Source organism: Schistocerca serialis, chromosome 11 (assembly GCF_023864345.2).
Source record: "Schistocerca serialis cubense isolate TAMUIC-IGC-003099 chromosome 11, iqSchSeri2.2, whole genome shotgun sequence".
NCBI lineage: Eukaryota > Metazoa > Arthropoda > Insecta > Orthoptera > Acrididae > Schistocerca > Schistocerca serialis.
This window is the reverse complement of record NC_064648.1, coordinates 39,131,601-39,152,456: the sequence shown is the minus strand read 5'-3', so window position 1 is coordinate 39,152,456 and position 20,856 is coordinate 39,131,601. Positions and strand designations below refer to the sequence as shown.

General features: G+C 37.0%; 1 protein-coding gene across 2 annotated transcripts in view; it reads right to left on the bottom strand.

Annotated features, from left to right (window-relative positions):
* The window catches only part of LOC126427372 (histone-lysine N-methyltransferase eggless-like), a 377,652-nt gene that overhangs the window by 61,501 nt on the left and 295,295 nt on the right, over nt 1–20,856 (bottom strand). For both annotated transcript variants that reach the window (XM_050089720.1, XM_050089721.1), the window contains exon 19: nt 9,501–9,668. In XM_050089720.1, coding sequence (XP_049945677.1) covers nt 9,501–9,668 — 168 coding nt within the window. The remainder of the gene's footprint in view (nt 1–9,500; nt 9,669–20,856) is intronic.

Sequence of the window (20,856 nt, the reverse complement as noted above, 5' to 3'; positions counted from 1 at the left end):
TCTAAGATGTGAGATTTCGCATATAACTAATGAAAACTGTGAGCTGAAGAAGTTACGCCATATTCTAAATGATAAAACAATTAAGCCACAAAATGGAAACCTGGTGAGTTATGAGAAGCAGAAAGGAAGTGATAGAAAGGCATCAAACGCAGTAAATGAAATTATAATTACAGATAAAACCAGGTATAGTGTTTTGTTGACTAGTAGTGATGACTGCAATAAGGATGACGAACTACTTAGACAGTGTGTGACCAAGAAAACAAACCAGTGGGCGAAAGACGAATGCAACGGAAACGACTGCCACTGACTAAAAGTAGTGACATATGCTACAAAAATCGTGAAAGCACCGAAAGGGTAGAATCAGATGGAAAAAGCCTGTTAACAAACTTAATAAACAATGTCAAGGTAGCGGCAACTCCACTCTGAATTCCATCACAAAGTGCAACATACTCTTGCTTGCTGACAGTCATGGAAGAAAGCTGGCTCAGATTCTACAACGTGTTAATCAAAATATCCAAGTAAGTAGTGAGGTGAAGGCAGGTGCAAAGACAAATAACATTGTAATAAACACATCTTTAGACGGCAAAATGTCGCATGACAATGACTTCATTACCTGTATTGCAGGTTCAAATGATGTGGCTTGTAACGAAAGCGATTCGTGTATTGTAGGTTTGTCTAAATTTCTGGAATGAAACAAATCAAGAGAAACACTATTGTTGCTACCATCCCGCACCGACATGACTTAATACACAACTCTTGTGCAAACAAAGAGATTAGAAAAACAAATGCCAGGATTAAATTATTGTGTTCAAGTTACGAAAAATGTTTAATTCTAGACATAAGGACACTAGATAAGGGCAAGCATATTAAACGCGGTCTGCATCTGAACTGTGAGGGTAAGCGTTTTCTTTGCGGAAAAGTAAGCATATTGATCACTGAAAAGATTGAACTCAGTAGCCGCATATATAAAAATAGTTTGCTTTTGAGTGAGACTGATGTTCTTTTTTTAGTGTAAATTGGCCTTCAGTGTGCACACACAAAGGCGAAAGCTTTACTGACTGCACCAAGAAAGACAAAAAATGTAAAATAGTTTCAGAATGTTCAGTACATTACTAACAAAATAGAGCAAATTGACGAAATTCTAGGAGAATGTAAACCACACATATATATTGTGAATGAACTTGGATGCAAGTCTGAAGAGGCTCGTAGTTTTAAGTTAAACAATTACAAAATTTTGAGTGCATACTACAGAAAGATACACAAGGGTGGGGGTGTTGGCATTTTTGTTAGAAATTACATACATTGTTAAAAAATAGACTAGGTTGACGATCTTGCAATGGAGCTGGCCTTTGAAGTAGCAGCTGTAAAAATGAAGGTAGGCAAAAACAGCCTAATAACTGCAGGCCTGTATAGATCACCAAATAGTGATGTAGAAGAGTTTCATTTGCCACCTAGAACAACTTCTGAATAAACTATCAACAAACAAAAAATAGGTAATAATAACAGGAGATGTAAACATAGACTCTTTAAACTATACTGGTAGGTAAATTATCTTGGATATTCTGACTTATTGCATTGCTGTAACTATAGCAAAATAAATGATGAACCAACCAGAACAACACCTAACGCACAATCTTGTATTGATCATGTTCTTTCAAATCTAGATAGGAAACATATAGTCATAAGAGCTGTTGACACATATCTCTCAGACCACACAGCTCTATCCATAGAAATTAATACAGATCAGAAAATAGTTCTGCATAGTGACCTACACACTTATAAAAGGAAGATTAATTGTAACTTACTTAGGAAGGAGCTTGCTGAGAGAGAGAGTGGGATAAGGTATATAGTTCACAAGGTATTAATGAAATATTTAACCATAGCTTTAATCAGGCAATGTCCGATAGTAAAAAAAGCGCTAAAGAAATCAGATCCCACAAAGAAACTTAAATTCCCCCAAAAATACATAAACTAAAGGAAAATATGAAGGACCTGTATGTGCTGTTCCGAGAAACAAAATTACAGTACTTCCTTTTTTTTTTTTTTTTTTTTTTTTGGTCATCAGTCTACTGACTGGTTTGATGCGGCCCGGCACGAATTCCTTTCCTGTGCTAACCTCTTCATCTCAGAGTAGCACTTGCAACCTACGTCCTCAATTATTTGCTTGACGTATTCCAATCTCTGTCTTCCTCTACAGTTTTTGCCCTCTACAGCTCCCTCTAGTACCATGGAAGTCATTCCCTCATGTCTTAGCAGATGTCCTACCATCCTGTCCCTTCTCCTTATCAGTGTTTTCCACATATTCCTTTCCTCTCCGATTCTGCGTAGAACCTCCTCATTCCTTACCTTATCAGTCCACCTAATTTTCAACATTCGTCTATAGCACCACATCTCAAATGCTTCGATTCTCTTCTGTTCCGGTTTTCCCACAGTCCATGTTTCACTACCATACAATGCTGTACTCCAGATGTACATCCTCAGAAATTTCTTCCTCAAATTAAGGCCGGTATTTGATATTAGTAGACTTCTCTTGGCCAGAAATGCATTTTTTGCCATAGCGAGTCTGCTTTTGATGTCCTCCTTGCTCCGTCCATCATTGGTTATTTTACTGGCTAGGTAGCAGAATTCCTTAACTTCATTGACTTCGTGACCATCAATCCTGATGTTAAGTTTCTCGCTGTTCTCATTTCTACTACTTCTCATTACCTTCATCTTTCTCCGATTTACTCTCAAACCATACTGTGTACTCATTAGACTGTTCACTCCGTTCAGCAGATCATTTAATTCTTCTTCACTTTCACTCAGGATAGCAATGTCATCAGCGAATCGTATCATTGATATCCTTTCACCTTGTATTTTAATTCCACTCCTGAACCTTTCTTTTATTTCCATCATTGCTTCCTCGATGTACAGATTGAAGAGTAGGGGCGAAAGGCTACAGCCTTGTCTTACACCCTTCTTAATACGAGCACTTCGCTCTTGATCGTCCACTCTTATTATTCCGTCTTGGTTGTTGTACATATTGTATACGATCCATCTCTCCCTATAGCTTACCCCTACTTTTTTCAGAATCTCGAACAGCTTGCACCATTTTACATTGTCGAATGCTTTTTCCAGGTCAACAAATCCTATGAAAGTGTCTTGATTTTTCTTTAGCATTGCTTCCATTATTAGCCGTAACGTCAGAATTGCCTCTCTCATCCCTTTACTTTTCCTAAAGCCAAACTGATCGTCACCTAGCGCATTCTCAATTTTCTTTTCCATTCTTCTGTATATTATTCCTGTAAGCAGCTTCAATGCATGAGCTGTTAAGCTGATTGTGCGATAATTCTCGCACTTGTCAGCTCTTGCCGTCTTCGGAATTGTGTGGATGATGCTTTTCCGAAAGTCAGATGATATGTCGCCAGACTCATATATTCTACACACCAACATGAATAGTCGTTTTGTTGCCACTTCCCCCAATGATTTTAGAAATTCTGATGGAATGTTATCTATCCCTTCTGCCTTATTTGACCGTAAGTCCTCCAAAGCTCTTTTAAATTCAGATTCTAATACTGGATCCCCTATCTCTTCTAAATCGACTCCTGTTTCTTCTTCTATCACATCAGACAAATCTTCACCCTCATAGAGGCTTTCAATGTATTCCTTCCACCTATCTGCTCTCTCCTCTGCATTTAACAGTGGAATTCCCGTTGCACTCTTAATGTTACCACCGTTGCTTTTAATGTCACCAAAGGTTGTTTTGACTTTCCTGTATGCTGAGTCTGTCCTTCCGACAATCATATCTTTTTCGATGTCTTCACATTTTTCATGCGGCCATTTTCTCTTAGCTTCCCTGCACTTCCTATTTATTTCATTCCGCAGCGACTTGTATTTCTGTATTCCTGATTTTCCCGGAACATGTTTGTACTTCCACCTTTCATCAATCAACTGAATTATTTCTTCTGTTATCCATGGCTTCTTCGCAGCTACCTTCTTTGTACCTACGTTTTCCTTCTCAACTTCTGTGATGGCCCTTTTTAGAGATGTCCATTCCTCTTCAACTGTACTGCCTACTGCAATATTCCTTATTGCTGTATCTATAGCGTTAGAGAACTTCAAACGTATCTCGTCATTCCTTAGTACTTCCATATCCCACTTCTTTGGGTATTGATTCTTCCTGACTAATGTCTTGAACTTCAGCCTACTCTTCATCACTACTATATTGTGATCTGAGTCTATATCTGGTCCTGGGTATGCCTTACAATCCAGTATCTGATTTCGGAATCTCTGTCTGACCATGATGTAATCTAACTGAAATCTTCCTGTATCTCCCGGCCTTTTCCAAGTATACCACCTCTTCTTGTGATTCTTGAACAGGGTATTTGCTATTACTAACTGAAACTTGTTACAAAACTCAATTAGTCTTTCTCCTCTTTCATTCCTTGTCCCAAGCCCATATTCTCCTGTAACCTTTTCTTCTACTCCTTCTCCTACAACTGCATTCCAGTCGCCCATGACTATTAGATTTTCGTCCCCCTTAACATACTGCATTACCCTTTCAATATCCTCATACACTTTCTCTATCTGTTCATCTTCAGCTTGCAACGTCGCCATGTATACCTGAACTATCGTTGTCGGTGTTGGTCTGCTGTCGATTCTGATTAGAACAACCCGGTCACTGAACTGTTCACAGTAACACACCCTCTGCCCTACCTTCCTATTCATAACGAATCCTACACCTGTTATACCATTTTCTACTGCTGTTGATATTACCCGATACTCATCTGACCAGAAATCCTTGTCTTCCTTCCGCTTCACTTTACTGACCCCTACTATATCTAGATTGAGCCTTTGCATTTCCCTTTTCAGATTTTCCAGTTTCCCTACCATGTTCAAGCTTCTGACATTCCACGCCCCAACTCGTAGAACGTTATCCATTCATTGATTATTCAATCTTTTTCCCATGGTAACCTCCCCCTTGGCAGTCCCCTCCCAGAGATCCGAATGGGGGACTATTCCGGAATCTTTTGCCAATGGAGAGATCATCATGACACTTCTTCAATTACAGGCCACATGTCCTGTGGATACACGTTACGTGTCTTTAATGCAGTGGTTTCCATTGCCTTCTGCATCCTCATGTCGCTGATCATTGCTGATTCTTCCGCCTTTAGAGGCAATTTCCCATCCCTAGGACAAGAGAGTGCCCTGAACCTCTATCCGCTCCTCCGCCCTCTTTGACAAGGCCGTTGGCAGAATGAGGCTGACTTCTTATGCCGGAAGTCTTCGGCCGCCAATGCTGATTATTTATCAAAATTTAGGCAGTGGCGGGGATCGAACCTGGGACCGAAGACGTTTTTGATTATGAATCAAAGACGCTACCCCTAGACCACGGGTTAAAGTCTTCCTAACAAAGTACAAAAGCAACAAAAAGACATACAGGGAATCCCTGAAGAGACTAAAACCACTTCATTATGCTGAACAGATAAGATAAACTAGTAACATTAGCAAAACAGCCTGGCGTATTGTAAACAAAGAATGTAAACATAGAGAAAAACCAGGGTGCAGCAACATTGCATTAGAAGAAATGGAATACTGTTGAATGAAGCAAAGTCAGTCTGTGAGGCCTTCATTAAACATTTTAGTAAGGCATACAGAGATGAAAAAGATGAATCAGCCCTGAAAATAAACACAGTTAAAATGAGTAATTCATTTCTCCTAAGGAGTGTAACAGAGTTTGAGGTCATGAATATAATCTCAAAACTCAAAGTAAAAGCATTTAGTGGCTGGGATGACATATCGTCCACACTACTTAAAGAATGCAAAAATGAGAATAAAACCAATAACACATCTAATTAACAGTTCAATTGGCCACGGGACCTTTCCAGAGCTTTTAAAAATCACTGAGATACAACCAGTGTATAAAAAGGGGGCTATCACAGACATAAATAACTACCGGCCAATCACTTTGGCTTCAACACTTGGCAAGCTGCTTGAAAGAATAATTCTAGATCAAATGGAATCCTTCTTCTGTAAATACAAACTATTAAACAAAACACAGCATGTGTTTTGAAAAGGACGATCTACAATAACAGCATTAGCAACTTTTTTCCATGAACTACTGAACAGGCTGGATGAAGGAAACAAAGTTATAGGGACTTTCCTAGATCTGTCTAAAGCATTAGATTCTGTGAATCATGCAGTACTGTTATCCAAGTTAGAAAATTACAGGATAAGAGGAGTAGCTCTAAAATTACTAAGTTCTTATCTCTGTGATAGAAGACAGTGCACAAAACTAAATTATAAGAATGAAAGTAAAATCGAAACAGTAAAGTCAGCATACAGAACTCTCAATTGTGGAGTTCCCCAAGGAAGTATACTTGGACCATTCTTGTTTATAGAATATATTAATGATATAACACAGCCACAAAACTACAAACTAGTGAACTATGCTGATGATACATCTTTTATTAGCTGGGGCTGTACAGAGCGGGCAGCATTCCAAAGCAACAAAGAGAACTTTGAAATGATCACAGAGTATCTAACAATGAATAAGCTTACACTGAATAAGGACAAGACTGTAGTAATAAAGTTCTTGCTACATTTTAATAATACTCATACGCAATCACTTTCTACAGTTGAAACATCTGACAAACATGTTTTTAGGCATATTGATTGATGAAAATCTCACTTGGAAAGAGCATATCAGCTCCACCTGTAAAAAGGTTTCTAGTAATATGTACTTACTAAAACGTCTTGCAAATATAATAGCTCCCCCTGTCCTTAAACAAATGTATTATGGGTTAATACACTCACATCTGCAATATGGGATTGAGGTCTGGGGTGGGGCACTCACTGTCCATATGGATCACATTTTCAGGCTTCAAAAGAGAGCAGTTAGGATAATTGCTAATATAAGTAAACGCCAGTCCTGTAGGGACTATTTCAAAAATTATAAATTACTAACTGTGTACTCATTGTATGTTTTTAAGACCATAATGTTTGTAAAAGAGAGCTAGGAAAATAGTGTAAAGAACAGTAACACCCATAATTACAATACTCGAGCCAAAAGTAACTATCGTAGGGTACAGACTAACAAGAAAGCTACAGACCACAGTCCATATGTAACTGGGAGACAATTCTATAATAAGTTGCCAAAAAATATAAAGCAACTCCAAGGATATCTTTTCAAGGGCAAAGGCAAGAATTATGAGCTGCAGTACTGTTAGTTTATTCTTTTACATACTGCAGTTTATTACTGGTGATACTGTTATAATTGGCTAATTGATGATATAATCATTATATTTATGGAGTGATATATAATGTGCTAATGTGTTTATAACATTATTGCATGGAATGATATACAATGCGCTACTTGATGTATATATTCACTCTTGGAACGACATGATATTGATATAATTGTACAAAAAATGCAATGTCCAAGACTGTAAAGTTAACATGGACAAATAAACATTATTATTATTATTATTATTATTATTATTATTAACTCATGGAAACACCACAGGAATGAGTATATGTATATCTTGCACGAAGGATTAACTGCAAGAAAGCTTAAAGAAAGATATTTTTGTATTTGCTTTTAGCCAGCAGTTGGGTAATGTGATAAATTTCTTCACAACACTTGAAAAGTTTTAAAGAGAATATGATGAATCTTGCATGCCAGTTTATTACTGTGTATGAGTCTTCATCCCATAAATGAGACAGCAGTCAAAACAATGATGCAGGATGTCTTGCACCAACACTGCTGGAGTAAGGTGTTTTCTGGCACGCAAAAGAAAATCTCTCTATTCAATAGACTAAAAATAATAACTGGGAAATGCTGCTGAAGTGTTTTTGACAATCAGGGTGAAAAAAATACATTACAACAGAAGGAAAGCATACTTACTCTGACCGTACATCCATTTGGAAATGTACAACTTGAGAGAATATAAATGATTAATATCCCTCCTATCAATCAAATTTGGCATCCATGGATTTCCACATGAGAAATTTTTGGCTCAAAATCACTTTGACATGTGATAGCTGTAGGGAATATTTTGCACACCATTTTAGAATTGCACATCAGAGACATAATCTACTCATGAGAAAAACACTGGCTAAGGGCAACACCGTAAAAGAGGACTCCATGAAAATATAATGTGATTTACTATAGTTTCCCACATAAATAGCAAAAATGCTACTGGAGAGAATGAGGAAAATTAATTCAATAAAACGTCATGCAACATTATGATTATATTGTTAAATAGTGATATCTGTGGCCAAAATATATCAACAATTTTTGAATCGTGATTATTGTTACAACAATTCAGTGGTACTATATACCATATTCACCATCCTTTCACTGTGCTGAAATAATTATAATTTGAAACTAGATTAAATGCGACAACCTAAAATTGTGCTTTGACATGGACCATGAACTTGGATACCTATTGTTATAGACAGTCTACAAATGAGTCAACCATCACATCTTATGAGCCAATGATTTGTTACACACTTCTTTCCATTCCTTCCAGATTCCATGGAGGCTTTCCCATTATTGTGTGGTACTGGAACTTCTGGGATACCATATCTTGTGCAGGATCAACAATTAACAATAACTTTGAGACTTAATCTTTTTACTACTGGCAGCATACTTGTGGCTTGGTCCATTGTGAGGTGCTAGTGGCAAGCTGAATCTTTTGCTCATTTCTTTATGGGTGTTCAAGTGAATTGATTCACAAAGTGTTGAGTGTAAGACAGGTCTCTTAATATTAGTGCCAACTTGACTCACCATTTCTACTCACCACAGATTATAAGCACACAAAATACTCTGTAAAAAATAAAAGGATTCCATCTTGAAATGAAGCACACTATAACTTATAGGAAAATATGGTGCTGAATAGATGGATATGGACAAATAAAAAATTATTTAGCTTGTAATACTGTTATTATTTTTCAAATTTGGAATATTGATGTATGAAAACAAGCACAATGTCTCTCCTGTGCTCCAGCTTTGGAGTAAATCTTCATTCTGACTGTAATATTGTATCAACCACTCCGAGATCTTTCGCAAGGGGCAAGTTTTTATATAAGCTTAATACCTTGCTGATTATTACATTATCCTTGCCTGTATGAGCTGAAATTAATTAAAGTCAGTAATTTATCAATATTTGGATTAAAATGTTAGAGAGAAAGATTCTAATTAGGTTTCACATTTTAATGCTTGAGATCACAGCATTTACCCTTTCTCAAAAGTACTTTAATTAATAGAATATCTTTAACTCTATACACTCAGAAGACTGAATGACTCAACTCGATAACAGCATCTGTGCCTTTATCACCACATTATGTAAGCCTCATGATACACTCAATGTGCCACAAAAAGTAGAGGGGTGGTCATAATATTCTGGTTGAACAGTATATAATGCCAGCCTCTGACGTTTCTAGGTTGCTCCAGTTTGAAAACTGTTGAAGATATGGTGTATAAAATAAAAGTAGAGCAAATCAGTTACAGCACATACCAGGCAGTCATCAGTGCAGTCACAGCATGTGAGAAATTCTGGGTCTGTTTCAATGTATGTTCCATTTGTAGCCACATACTTGGTGACATACATAAATTTATCTGGTTTCCTTGAGTCAACTGTATTAATACAGGGAACAGGAACAGCCTCTACACCATCTGAGATGTCCTATCACAAAGAAAACAGTCACTGTGATTTATTAACTGAAGAAAAAGCAAATATTTTCTGAAAATCAATCTCTCATTAGTATTTGTCATGTCAACACAACTGGTACAGAAATAAGAAGCAGCATTCTAAGTGTTATTTTGTTTCCACATCATTATGGCAACAAAAATAAAGACATAAGAAAAAGATATATATTGTCAGAGAAAACACATATTGAAGTGAGAAATTCTTCAGAACCTGACCAACCTATGGGTAAACAGTTTAGAGCTCTTAATAATTATTACATATACCCCCAAATACTTCCTTAGATTATGGTCACAAGATTCAACTGTAATTCACAATTACAATATGATTATTAGGGCCTGGGAGATAACCTAGGGGAGTCACTGCACCAACCTTGCGACTCTGGCTAAAAATGGGGGTGAGATGCAAATACAAGAACTCAACAAGAGAGTTCTCTTAGCCTCTCTCACCTCTATTCTCCACAATCCTACCTACATGTGGTGCCCCCGTTAAGCTGAGAAACCCAGTAGAAGGTTGGGTAACCAATCCCAGCAGGAAACTGGGTCAGCAAGGCAACAGGATGAGGAGGACAGTTGAAGGCAATGGGAAACCACCACTGGAGTTACTTCCCTAGACATTCATGGGATAGACCTCTTTGAACAATATTCCTGAGGTAAAGCTTCCCCTCAGTATCAGATCTCTGGGGAGGAATACAATGAGGACTCCAGAGATTAGGGCAAATGGAAAAGGAAGGAAGGAGAAGAAGAAGGAAGACTTATTGAGGATTGGGACTTTGAATGTTTTAACCCTTCTAGATGAAGGAAAATTAGAAAATGCCAAACATGAAATTACAAGAAACAAATTGTATGTACTCGGAATGTGTGAGGTGAGATGGGGTGGTTGTGGAGAACTAGAAAGTGACGACTTCTGATTGTACTATTCAGGTGAAGATAAAAATGGAACGTATGGGGTTGGAATTTTGATAGGTAAAAAAACTGAAGGACAAGGTTATCAATGTTGAATATGTTAGTGGAAGAATAATGCTGATGAGACTGAAAGGGAAAAAGAAAGACTTAGTTATCATCCAGGTCTATATGCCAACAAGTAATCATTCAGATGAAGAGGTAGAAGATGTTATGAGACAATAGACAGCAGATAGATAGAAAATAAATGAATGTATTGCTATAATGGGTGATTGGAATGCGGTAGTTGGTGAAGGACCAGAAGGAAAAGCTCGGAAAATTTTGACTGGGAGAAAGAAATGAGAGAGGACAAAGATTGTTGGAATACTGCAATGAAAATTTCATGGTAGATGGAAATAATCTATTTGATAACCACAAAACACGACAGTATACTTGGATATCTTGATCTGACAACAAAATATATCAAATTGATTACATAATGATACAACAAAGATACTGAAATTGCTCAAAGAGTGTCAAAAGCTATTCAGGGGCAGATATTTATTCAGATCATATATTAGTAGTACTGAGGTTCTAGTTAAATTGAAAAGAACCTGGAAAGTCCAGAAGAGAGAGCACAGTAAGTTTCAGAAACTGAAAGACAAAGGCAATTGTGAAAAATTAGAGAATGCATATTGTGAAATCATGATGCAAGGACAGGAAGTGGAATGCACAGAAGGAAGATGGGATCATTTTAAAAATGGGATCAAAAAGGCAGCTAAGGAAACACTTGGAGTCGAGGAGAGGAAAAAAGTAAAGAAAGAATGGTTAACACCAGATATGATAATCAAGATGGACGATCACAGGAAATGGAAAACTGTAAACACAGAAGAAGGGAAGTGCAACTACAGGAGGTTAAATAATGAATTAAGAAGGGATACAGAAAAAACAGAGGGGGAATGGCTGACAGAAAAGTGTGACAAGATAGAGAAATTAGAGAAAGAAGAAAATATGATTTGATGTACAAAGAAACAATGGATTTGACATTCAGGGAAAAGAGAAACAACAATGGACTAAAGGAAGTAGAGGAAGCAGATGGTAAAATGGCGAGTGAACCCCAAGAAATAATGAGAAGATGGGAAGAATATATAGAATGGCTACACGCTGCAGACAGTCAACCAAGTGAAGGAGACCTTGGGAGAAAATAAGAAGAAGAACAAGAAGAAGAAGATGATAAAGTTGCACATGATGACAAAGGAAATTCAATACCAACTAGTGAGATTGAAGAACCTATGAAGGAGATGAAAAATGGAAAGGCAATGGGATTTGATGAGATTCCTGCTGAACTGTTAAAGTCACTTGAATTGTGTAATCAAATATACACGACAGGAAAATGGCCAAAGGACTTTACAGAAAGTATCTTAATACCTACAGAAAAGAAAAAGGACAGCAAAAAGTGTGTGGAACATAGAACAGTGAGCCTGATATCGCATGCAGTCAAAGTCTTGCTGAGGATGCTCAACAGAAGGCTATATGGAAAGCTGAATTGCATAATAGGAGATGAACAATTTGGTTTCAGGTGAGGAGTGGGAACTAGAGATGCCGTTGGGCTAATGAGAGTGATAGGGGAGAGGTACATGGAGAAGAAAAGGAAGGTGTATGTTGTGTTCATTGATCTTGAGAAGGCTATTGACTGTGTCATATGGGACAAACTGAAGGAAATCCTATGGAAACATGGAGTTGACTGGAGCGATGATAGCTAATTAGAAATTTGTATTTGAACAAGATAGCAAGAGCAAGAATAGGAGTTGTGAAGAGTGAAGAAATAGAACTGGGAAGAGGTGTAAGACACTGTTCAGTATATATCTTGAGGAAATTATCAGTGAAAGTTTTGACGGAAGGAGATGAGTTAGTATAGGGAGTCAGAGAGTGGAGTGTATAAGATTTGCAGACGACATGGTTGTGATGGTAGAGTGTGCAAGAGAGATGGAACAAATGTTAGATAATCTAAACACAAAGTTAGAAGAATATGCACTGAAGATTAACAAGAAGAAAACGAAAAGAATGGTAATTGGAGGAAAGGGGAGAAAATGCTGTATGAAATAGAGCAAGTGAATAACTTCAATTACTTGGGAAGTGTAATAATGGATGATATGTATTGCTCAACAGAAATTAGGAAAAGAATTGCAATGGAAAAAGGAGGATTCAAGAGGAAACAGAAATCACTTTGTGGATCACTAAACAAAGATCTAAGGAAAAGACTTGCCAAATATTACATCTGGAGCATTGCACTATATGGTGCGGAGACCTGGACACTGAGGAAGGAAGGTGAAAGAAGATTGTAGGCACTAGAGATGTGGATATGGAGAAGAGTGGAAAAAGTGAAATGAGAAGACCGAGTAACGAATGAAGAAGTATTAAGAAAAGTTGGAGAAGAAAGAAACATGCTGAAAGTCATCAGAAAGAGAAAACAGAACTGGATTGGACATTGTTTGAGGAGGGACTCTTTATTGAAGGAAGGAATAGAAGGAATGGTGGAGGGAAAAAGGGGAAGATGAAAAACAAGGTAGAAAATGATGGACAATATAAAAGGAGACAAATATTCTGAGATGAAAAGACTGGCTATGGAAAGACAAAAGCGGAAGGGCTTAACCTATGACAAGACCTGCCATAAGGCAGAATACCATACTACTACTACTACTACTACTACTACTATACGACTGGGATTATTAAAATATATAGAAACTTATCAAATTACATGTTCATATAATCATTTGCTTTTTGTTCAGCAGATGTGCCACAGAAAACAATCTTGTCTTTTGGTTGGGCTTCTGAATGTTAAAGAACCATGGCCCTGAGTTGTCAGCAATTAGAGAAAAATAAACTGAGCCAGGCATCTATTGTTTATTGTAAATTATATTGTATTTGCAGTGCTTCAAGTAATTTGGGAAAAAATTGCAGTTACCAGCCCTTTACAGACACCAACAATGTCTTTCCTTCTGATACCAATTTCTATTCCATTACACAAGGCATTTAAGTGTTTGCTATGTAATAGGTTGACTGGTAGAATAACTAAACCAACAGCTCGACTGCACAGTCTGGCTCAAACTGCCAGAGGCTGAGGTCATGCATGTACAAGTTGCATTTGCATTGTGTGTGAAAAACTCGACTGCACAGTCTGGCTCAAACTGCCAGAGGCTGAGGTCATGCATGTACAAGTTGCATTTGAATTGTGTGTGTGTGTGTGTGTGTGTGTGTGTGTGTGTGTGTGTGTGTGTGTGTGTGTGTGTGTGTGTCTGGTCTATTTTCGATTAAGGCTTTGTTAGCTGAAAGCTCATTTTGTGACAGTCTTTTTGTTGTGCCTATCTGTGACTCAGCGTCTCCACTTTACAGTATAAGTTTGGCTCCAGAAATCCACATGGCATCAGGTTAAGCTAAGGTTGTTTATTGCTTGCTGTGTTCTTTCTGCTCCGTTGTACTGACCTGCTACCATTCTCCTGATTCAGGTTGCTGGGAGATCATCCTAATTCCTGAATACTTTCGTTTCCTTGAACCCTTGTTTTTTTGTGTAAAATAAATGAACCCATGGTTCTGGAAAGTAGTTTCATCATGTAGATATTTAAACAAACAGTTACTATCATAACAAAACTTCTTATTGATGTTTTGATTTGATTTGAAAAAATTTCCATGTGTCACCTTCTTGGCACAAATTGTTTGATTATATGAATAAACAGTTATATATAAAAACAAAGATGAGGTGACTTACCGAACGAAAGCGCTGGCAGGTCGATAGACACACAAACAAACACAAAATTCAAGCTTTCGCAACAAACTGTTGCCTCATCAGGAAAGAGGGAAGGAGAGGGGAAGACGAAAGGAAGTGGGTTTTAAGGGAGAGGGTAAGGAGTCATTCCAATCCTGGGAGCGGAAAGACTTACCTTAGAGGGAAAAAAGGACAGGTATACACTCGCACTCACGCACATATCCATCCACACATACAGACACAAGCAGACATATTTGGTCTTTCCATCCACACATACAGACACAAGCAGACATATTTGGTCTTTTAAATATGTCTGCTTGTGTCTGTATGTGTGGATGGATATGTGCGTGAGTGCGAGTGTATACCTGTCCTTTTTTCCCCTCTAAGGTAAGTCTTTCCGCTCCCGGGATTGGAATGACTCCTTACCCTCTCCCTTAAAACCCACTTCCTTTCGTCTTCCCCTCTCCTTCCCTCTTTCCTGATGAGGCAACAGTTTGTTGCGAAAGCTTGAATTTTGTGTTTGTTTGTGTGTCTATCGACCTGCCAGCGCTTTCGTTCGGTAAGTCACCTCATCTTTGTTTTTATATATAATTTTTCCCACGTGGAATTTTTCCCTCTATTATATTGAATAAACAGTTACCTACACAAGATTTTTCTGAATGTCTAAATGTTTTCACTTTACTTTCCCATCACCAATTCTTGAGTTCACTACATGAAGGATGAGTAAGTTATAAGAGATAGAGTACAAACTCAGACTGGGAAGAGGGGTCAGCCATGTCCTTTTGAAATCTATTCTCTCAGAATTTGTTGTAAGCAATTTAGGGAAACCATAGAAAAATTACATCTGAATACCTGGACTGGCAGTTGGACCATGGTTCTCCAAAATGTGAGTCCACTGGTTTAACCACTATGTCATTTTTCTCTGTTACAGTATATGACACTGTTTGAAAAAGGGGTTAACACATTTATTGCACATATGTAAATTATTAATCAAACCCAAAGTCGACAAACATTTTATAGATATCGTGTTGGGTGGAATGCATTACTAAATTCATGCCCAAGTCATAAATGGATACTATTATCACTCAATACTTAATACTTCAATGTAGCTTGCATCTCAAACAGTTACGGGATTATGGTATAATCATAAGAGAATAAATGAAAACTCAGTGTACATTACAGAAGAAAGTGCCCATACTAATCTGAAGAATTGCAATTCAATTTCCTCAATTACTACTAAGAAAATTTAATGAAATCAGCAGACACCATAGAACAGTGAGTGACTCCCTACAATTCCCAGTTCCTGGAAATGTGTAAGTGTCTTGGCATTGTAGGTATAAAAATTGTGGAATATCTCAGCCCCTTTGAATGTAAAAGTATGTTGTTACAATGAGGTATCTGAAATGGGACACAGAATCTTTGTTTTTGCTGTCCATAAACCATCGATTGCATACTGAATCCCCTGTGATGCTTATATAAAGCAGTGTAAAGAAAGGAGAGAAGCAGCAGAAAAATGCAAAGAAGTGCACAGCAGCCTTGAAAAATGATGACTTCACATCCACATCTACATCCATACTCTATAAAACACTGTTAAGGGTAAGGGTGGTAATAATAATAATAATAATAATAATAATAACCACACAATATCCACCAGTACATCAATGCAATACAGCTACATCCAAACATATATATACAGCTACAGAAATCCGTAATTATTGATACATGTTCAATTACCCGAAAGTTCCTAAATGCAATATAACACATACCGTACAGTTAAAAGGAAGTGATGCTTGATCAAGGTCCGTGTCACTCCATTTTTAACCGGACTTAACGTCTGAGAAAGTGAAGGAAATAATAATAATATTTATTTAACATCGAATAATCAAATACAATCCCTAGAAATAATACAGTTTCAGGACATCATACAGGTTATCCTTCTGAATACGTCAGTTTATAAATTACCAGGTAAAGATTTGTTTGTATTAATAAATTTTAGATTTTGATGGATTTTACATTTGGTAGTATACAATCACGACATTACAAATATTGTTTTTATCAACATTATATTAGTTGCAGGTTACTTAAAACTATGAGCTCGACATACTTACGAAGCACTTTTCATACAGATATAATACTCGTCTAGGGAATAAAAAGGGTTTTCAATTAGAATTCTTTTTAGCTGATCTTTTAATTTGTTAGTAGGAAGGGTTGTGAGACTTTTTGGTAGGGCATTGGCTAGCTTCAGCCCAGCATGAAGTGCATTTTTTTCATATAAAGCTGTTCTGTGGCTATTTACATGGTATCTGAACTTTTGCCTTGTATCATACTGGTGCAGGTCACAGTTGAAATTCGGATTTATTGTTTTCACAAGCAATATAACTTTCAATATGTATACACCTATAATGGTAAGCACACCTAATTTTGGGAACAGATTCCAACATGATTCTCAAGGTTTGGCACCACAAATAATTCTGATAACTTTTTTCTGTAGCATTAATAATGTACTTAGGTTGGCTTGAGTTGTTGCACCCCATATTTCTACAGCATAGTTTAAGTTTGATGAGAATAGGGCATGATAAGCAGTTTTTAGTACACACATGTCCTTACAATATTTGCTAATCATATTTATAGCAAACACATTCTTTGACAGCTTACATGCTAAGGAATCAATATGCATGTCCCATTTGAGGCTGTCCTGGATTGTAATTCCCAAGAACTTTGTCCATTTTTCCTTTTTTACAATGTCATTTCCTATGGATAATTTCATGTCAAATTCTATTTGTTTCCTTGTGTTAAATTCCATCATTGCAGTCTTTGAAGCACTTACATTTAGATGGCTTTCATTAAAATACTTGACTACTGCATTAGTTACACTGTTGCACTGTACCTCCAGACTCTCATAGTCTTTGTGTTTACACACTATTGATGTGTCATCTGCATACAATATTTTTGTACAGTTAGGAGAACAATACTGTGTATCATAAACATAAATTAAGAAAAGAAGGGGTCCCAAGACAGAACCTTGAGGCACTCCATATTTGATATCAGTAATTTTAGATTTGTAAGACCCACTGTTTGTTTTAAGCAAAACAAATTGTTTTCTATTGCTCATATACGATTTTATTAGCTCATAGCCAGTTCCTCTGATACCCAGGTTCCACAGCTTGTCAAGTAATATGGTGATGTTGACACAATCAAAAGCTTTTTCTAGATCAAGGAACACTCCAGTTACATACTCCTTGTCCTCTATGTCCGTTATTATTTTGTCTATTAATTGTGCTGATGCTACTGATGTTGACTTGTTTTTCATAAAGCCATTCTGATTTTCAAATATTAAATTGTGTTGACTCAGGAATGTCATTAGTCTAGTGTAAATAACTTTCTCAACTACCTTAGAAAATGCAGGTAAGATTGAGATGGGGCGGTAGTTTTCAATTTTAGATTTATCACCTTTCTTGTGAATCGGGGTTACTTGTGCTGTATTTAGACTATCTGGGAAACAACCTGATGCAATTACATCATTTACTGCTGTGGCCATGGCATCAGATATGTTGTCTATGCATCTTTTCAGTGTACTGATAGACAATCCATCATAGCCTGCTGATTTTGTATTTTTTAATGACATTACTATGTTTATGACTTCCTTGTTATTGGTTGGAGCCAAGTATAAGGTTTGTTTGATTGGAATGCCCCTATATCTATGCTGAAGATTCTTAAAATGGTCATTGACAGATTTTCCAACAGAAGAAAAGTACTCATTAAAAACATTTGCAATCTGACATTGACATTTCATGATATGCCCTTTATGCTTTATAGTAAAATCACTTGTTGATCTGTCCTTACAATCCCTAAAGCTATTTATTACTTTCCAAACAGCTAAACCTGTGTTAGTAGAGTTTCTTAACATTGTGGCTACATATTTACTTTTAGTTTCTAGCAGAAGATCTTTATAGTAATCCTGATAGTTCTTAAATTCTACCTTTAGTCTATTATTATTGTTATTACTTATCATTGCATATTGGAAAAGTCTAAGTTTCTCTCTTGCTGTTTTTACTTCATGATTTATCCAGTTATTTTTTTGTATCTTTTTGCAGTCATTTACTGTAAAGGTCATTTCTGGACATGAGACATTGAAGCAATAATAAAAATCTTATGAAAACTCACTGAAAGTAATGCTGTTTTTTTTCACCCCATTGTAGGCTTTTTAGCAAACTGTTGAAATCTTTAATATTGTCGTCATTGGTCATTCTTTTTGTCACATATTGTTTCTCTTTTCTATTGACATGAAGATTTTCAGCTTCTATCAATACCTGTACTGCGTGGTGGTCAGAAATGGCAAGCTTCAGAACTGACGCACTGCATGTAAAGTGGGACATGTTAGTTATAATGTTGTCAATGCATGATTTTACACTATTGACCTCTCTAGTGGGCTCGTTTATCAGAAATGCTAAGTTAAATTGAGCTAGTATTGGCATTAGTTTTTTAGATACAGAGTCATTGGACAGCAAGTCAATGTTTATATCTCCAGTTACTATTATGTTAACCCAGCCATTTTTATTGCAGTGTTTACTGTCAACGTCAACAAGCAGGTCATTAAGAACATCAAAGAAACTATCTAGGCTACCAGATGGAGGTGTGTATAGGCCTATAATAATGAAGTTCTCTTTCCCCCACTTATAATTAATTGCTGCTAGTTCTATTACACCCTCAATGCTGAAAGCACTTACATCTATTACACTATAATTACTATCACTGGCTGCAAAGATAGCTACCCCGCCACCGCGTTTCTCTTTTCTACTGAAGGCAGAGCAAAAGATCATGGAAAGTGGCTTACATACACTAATTAGCTCATCTGTGTACCAGTGTTCACTTATAACTAAAACATCAGGGTTGTCAATTGCTGCAATGGTATCCAACTCGTTGTGCTTATTGCCAAGACTTTGAAAGTTCTGCTGAATTAATTTGAAAGTGAGTTTGGATTGTTGAACGCTTGATGGACGTGTCACCCTATCAGAACCAATTATACATTTATCCCTAAAAAAGAAATATCAGTTGACAGAGTGGGTTTGGTATTTTTCACTATCCATTGATTCAAGTTGGTCTGTTTCCATGTACTGGGAGCCTGGGAAGAATCAGCTTTACCTGGTGTTTTCAGCAGCCATTTGTCCAATGTCGTCTGTCTATACCCATTCCTGCAGTCTTCTTGTGTTGTGGAGCACTCATTCTTCGAATGTGTGTGTTTTGAGTATACGTTGTTCCTAGCATTTACGACGATTTCACAAATAATGGACGCTAAGTGACTTTTTCCGTGCCGATTGAGGTGAAGGCCGTGAGTGGTGTAAAGATCTCTACTAAAATGTTGCACGTTAACCATTTGTATATTTGCATAACGGTTGCAAATTTCTGCATATTGACTGTTTGTATATGCTACTGCCCTGTTTACACACGAGAATTGAGGCAAGTCATACCTGTGTGGAATATTGAGAACAATGACGTTTGAGTCATGTAGATGGTTTAGAGCAGATTTTAGGGCATTAACAGCATGCAAACCATCATTGTGTGCGACGTCATTTGCACCACCACATATTACAATGAAGTCTTCCTTCATTGTCTTTCGAGAGATATTGTTTACAGTTGAAAGCACTTGGTCAAGACGAGTGCCAGGTTTAATAAAACCTGAAGCATTTACTTCACTGTTTATGCTTTTTATTTCGTGTGCAAGGCCTCTAAGATGACTATCACACATTAAACATACGTTCATTCTTCTTGCTGCATTTGTGGTGTTAGTTAAATTAACTGTCATCTTGAATGTTGAATTTACCTTGCTTCTGTTTACGAGTGACGGTTTTGGCTGGCGAGGTTCCACATTTTGCTTAATAACAGGCTTTTTTTTTCAGATGGTGCACGATTTGATCTTTTGTAGGTTTTTTGGAGCACGGCAGGGTACAGTAGAGCTTACTTCCAATGTACCACATACTGACCTTTCTTCCCATTTACTTCAACTTACAGAGTGTGGGAAGAAAGACTTCTTAATGGCGTTGGTGTGCTATGTAATTAGTGTCAACTTGTCAACATGGTTCCTAATGCAGTAATACATAGGAGGCTGTAGTTTGCTAATAAACTTCTCACTTAATAGTGGTTCTTATAAGCATGTTGTAAGGAAGCTATCACAGTATGGTCAAGGATGTCAAGAACATTGGATGGTAGGATTGTGCATCACTTCTGTGACTCCTCTTCTACATGGATGTTATCTATGTTTTCTTCAAACTAATGGGCACATTGTTTTGTTCAAGGAATTTAAAATACATTAAGAGGAGCTGATTGCCTTGTAGAATCTGACAGATATTTCACTGGACCTAGAGGGCCTTGTTCAGTTTTAGCAATTTCAACTGTTTCACTGACACAAATCTATTTTGCTTATATTGCTTGTAGTGGTATGAGAATTAACTATAGCAGTACTTCTGTACCTTCCATCATAACTCTAAAATAACATTTGAAAATGGAGTCCACCATTTCTGTCTTT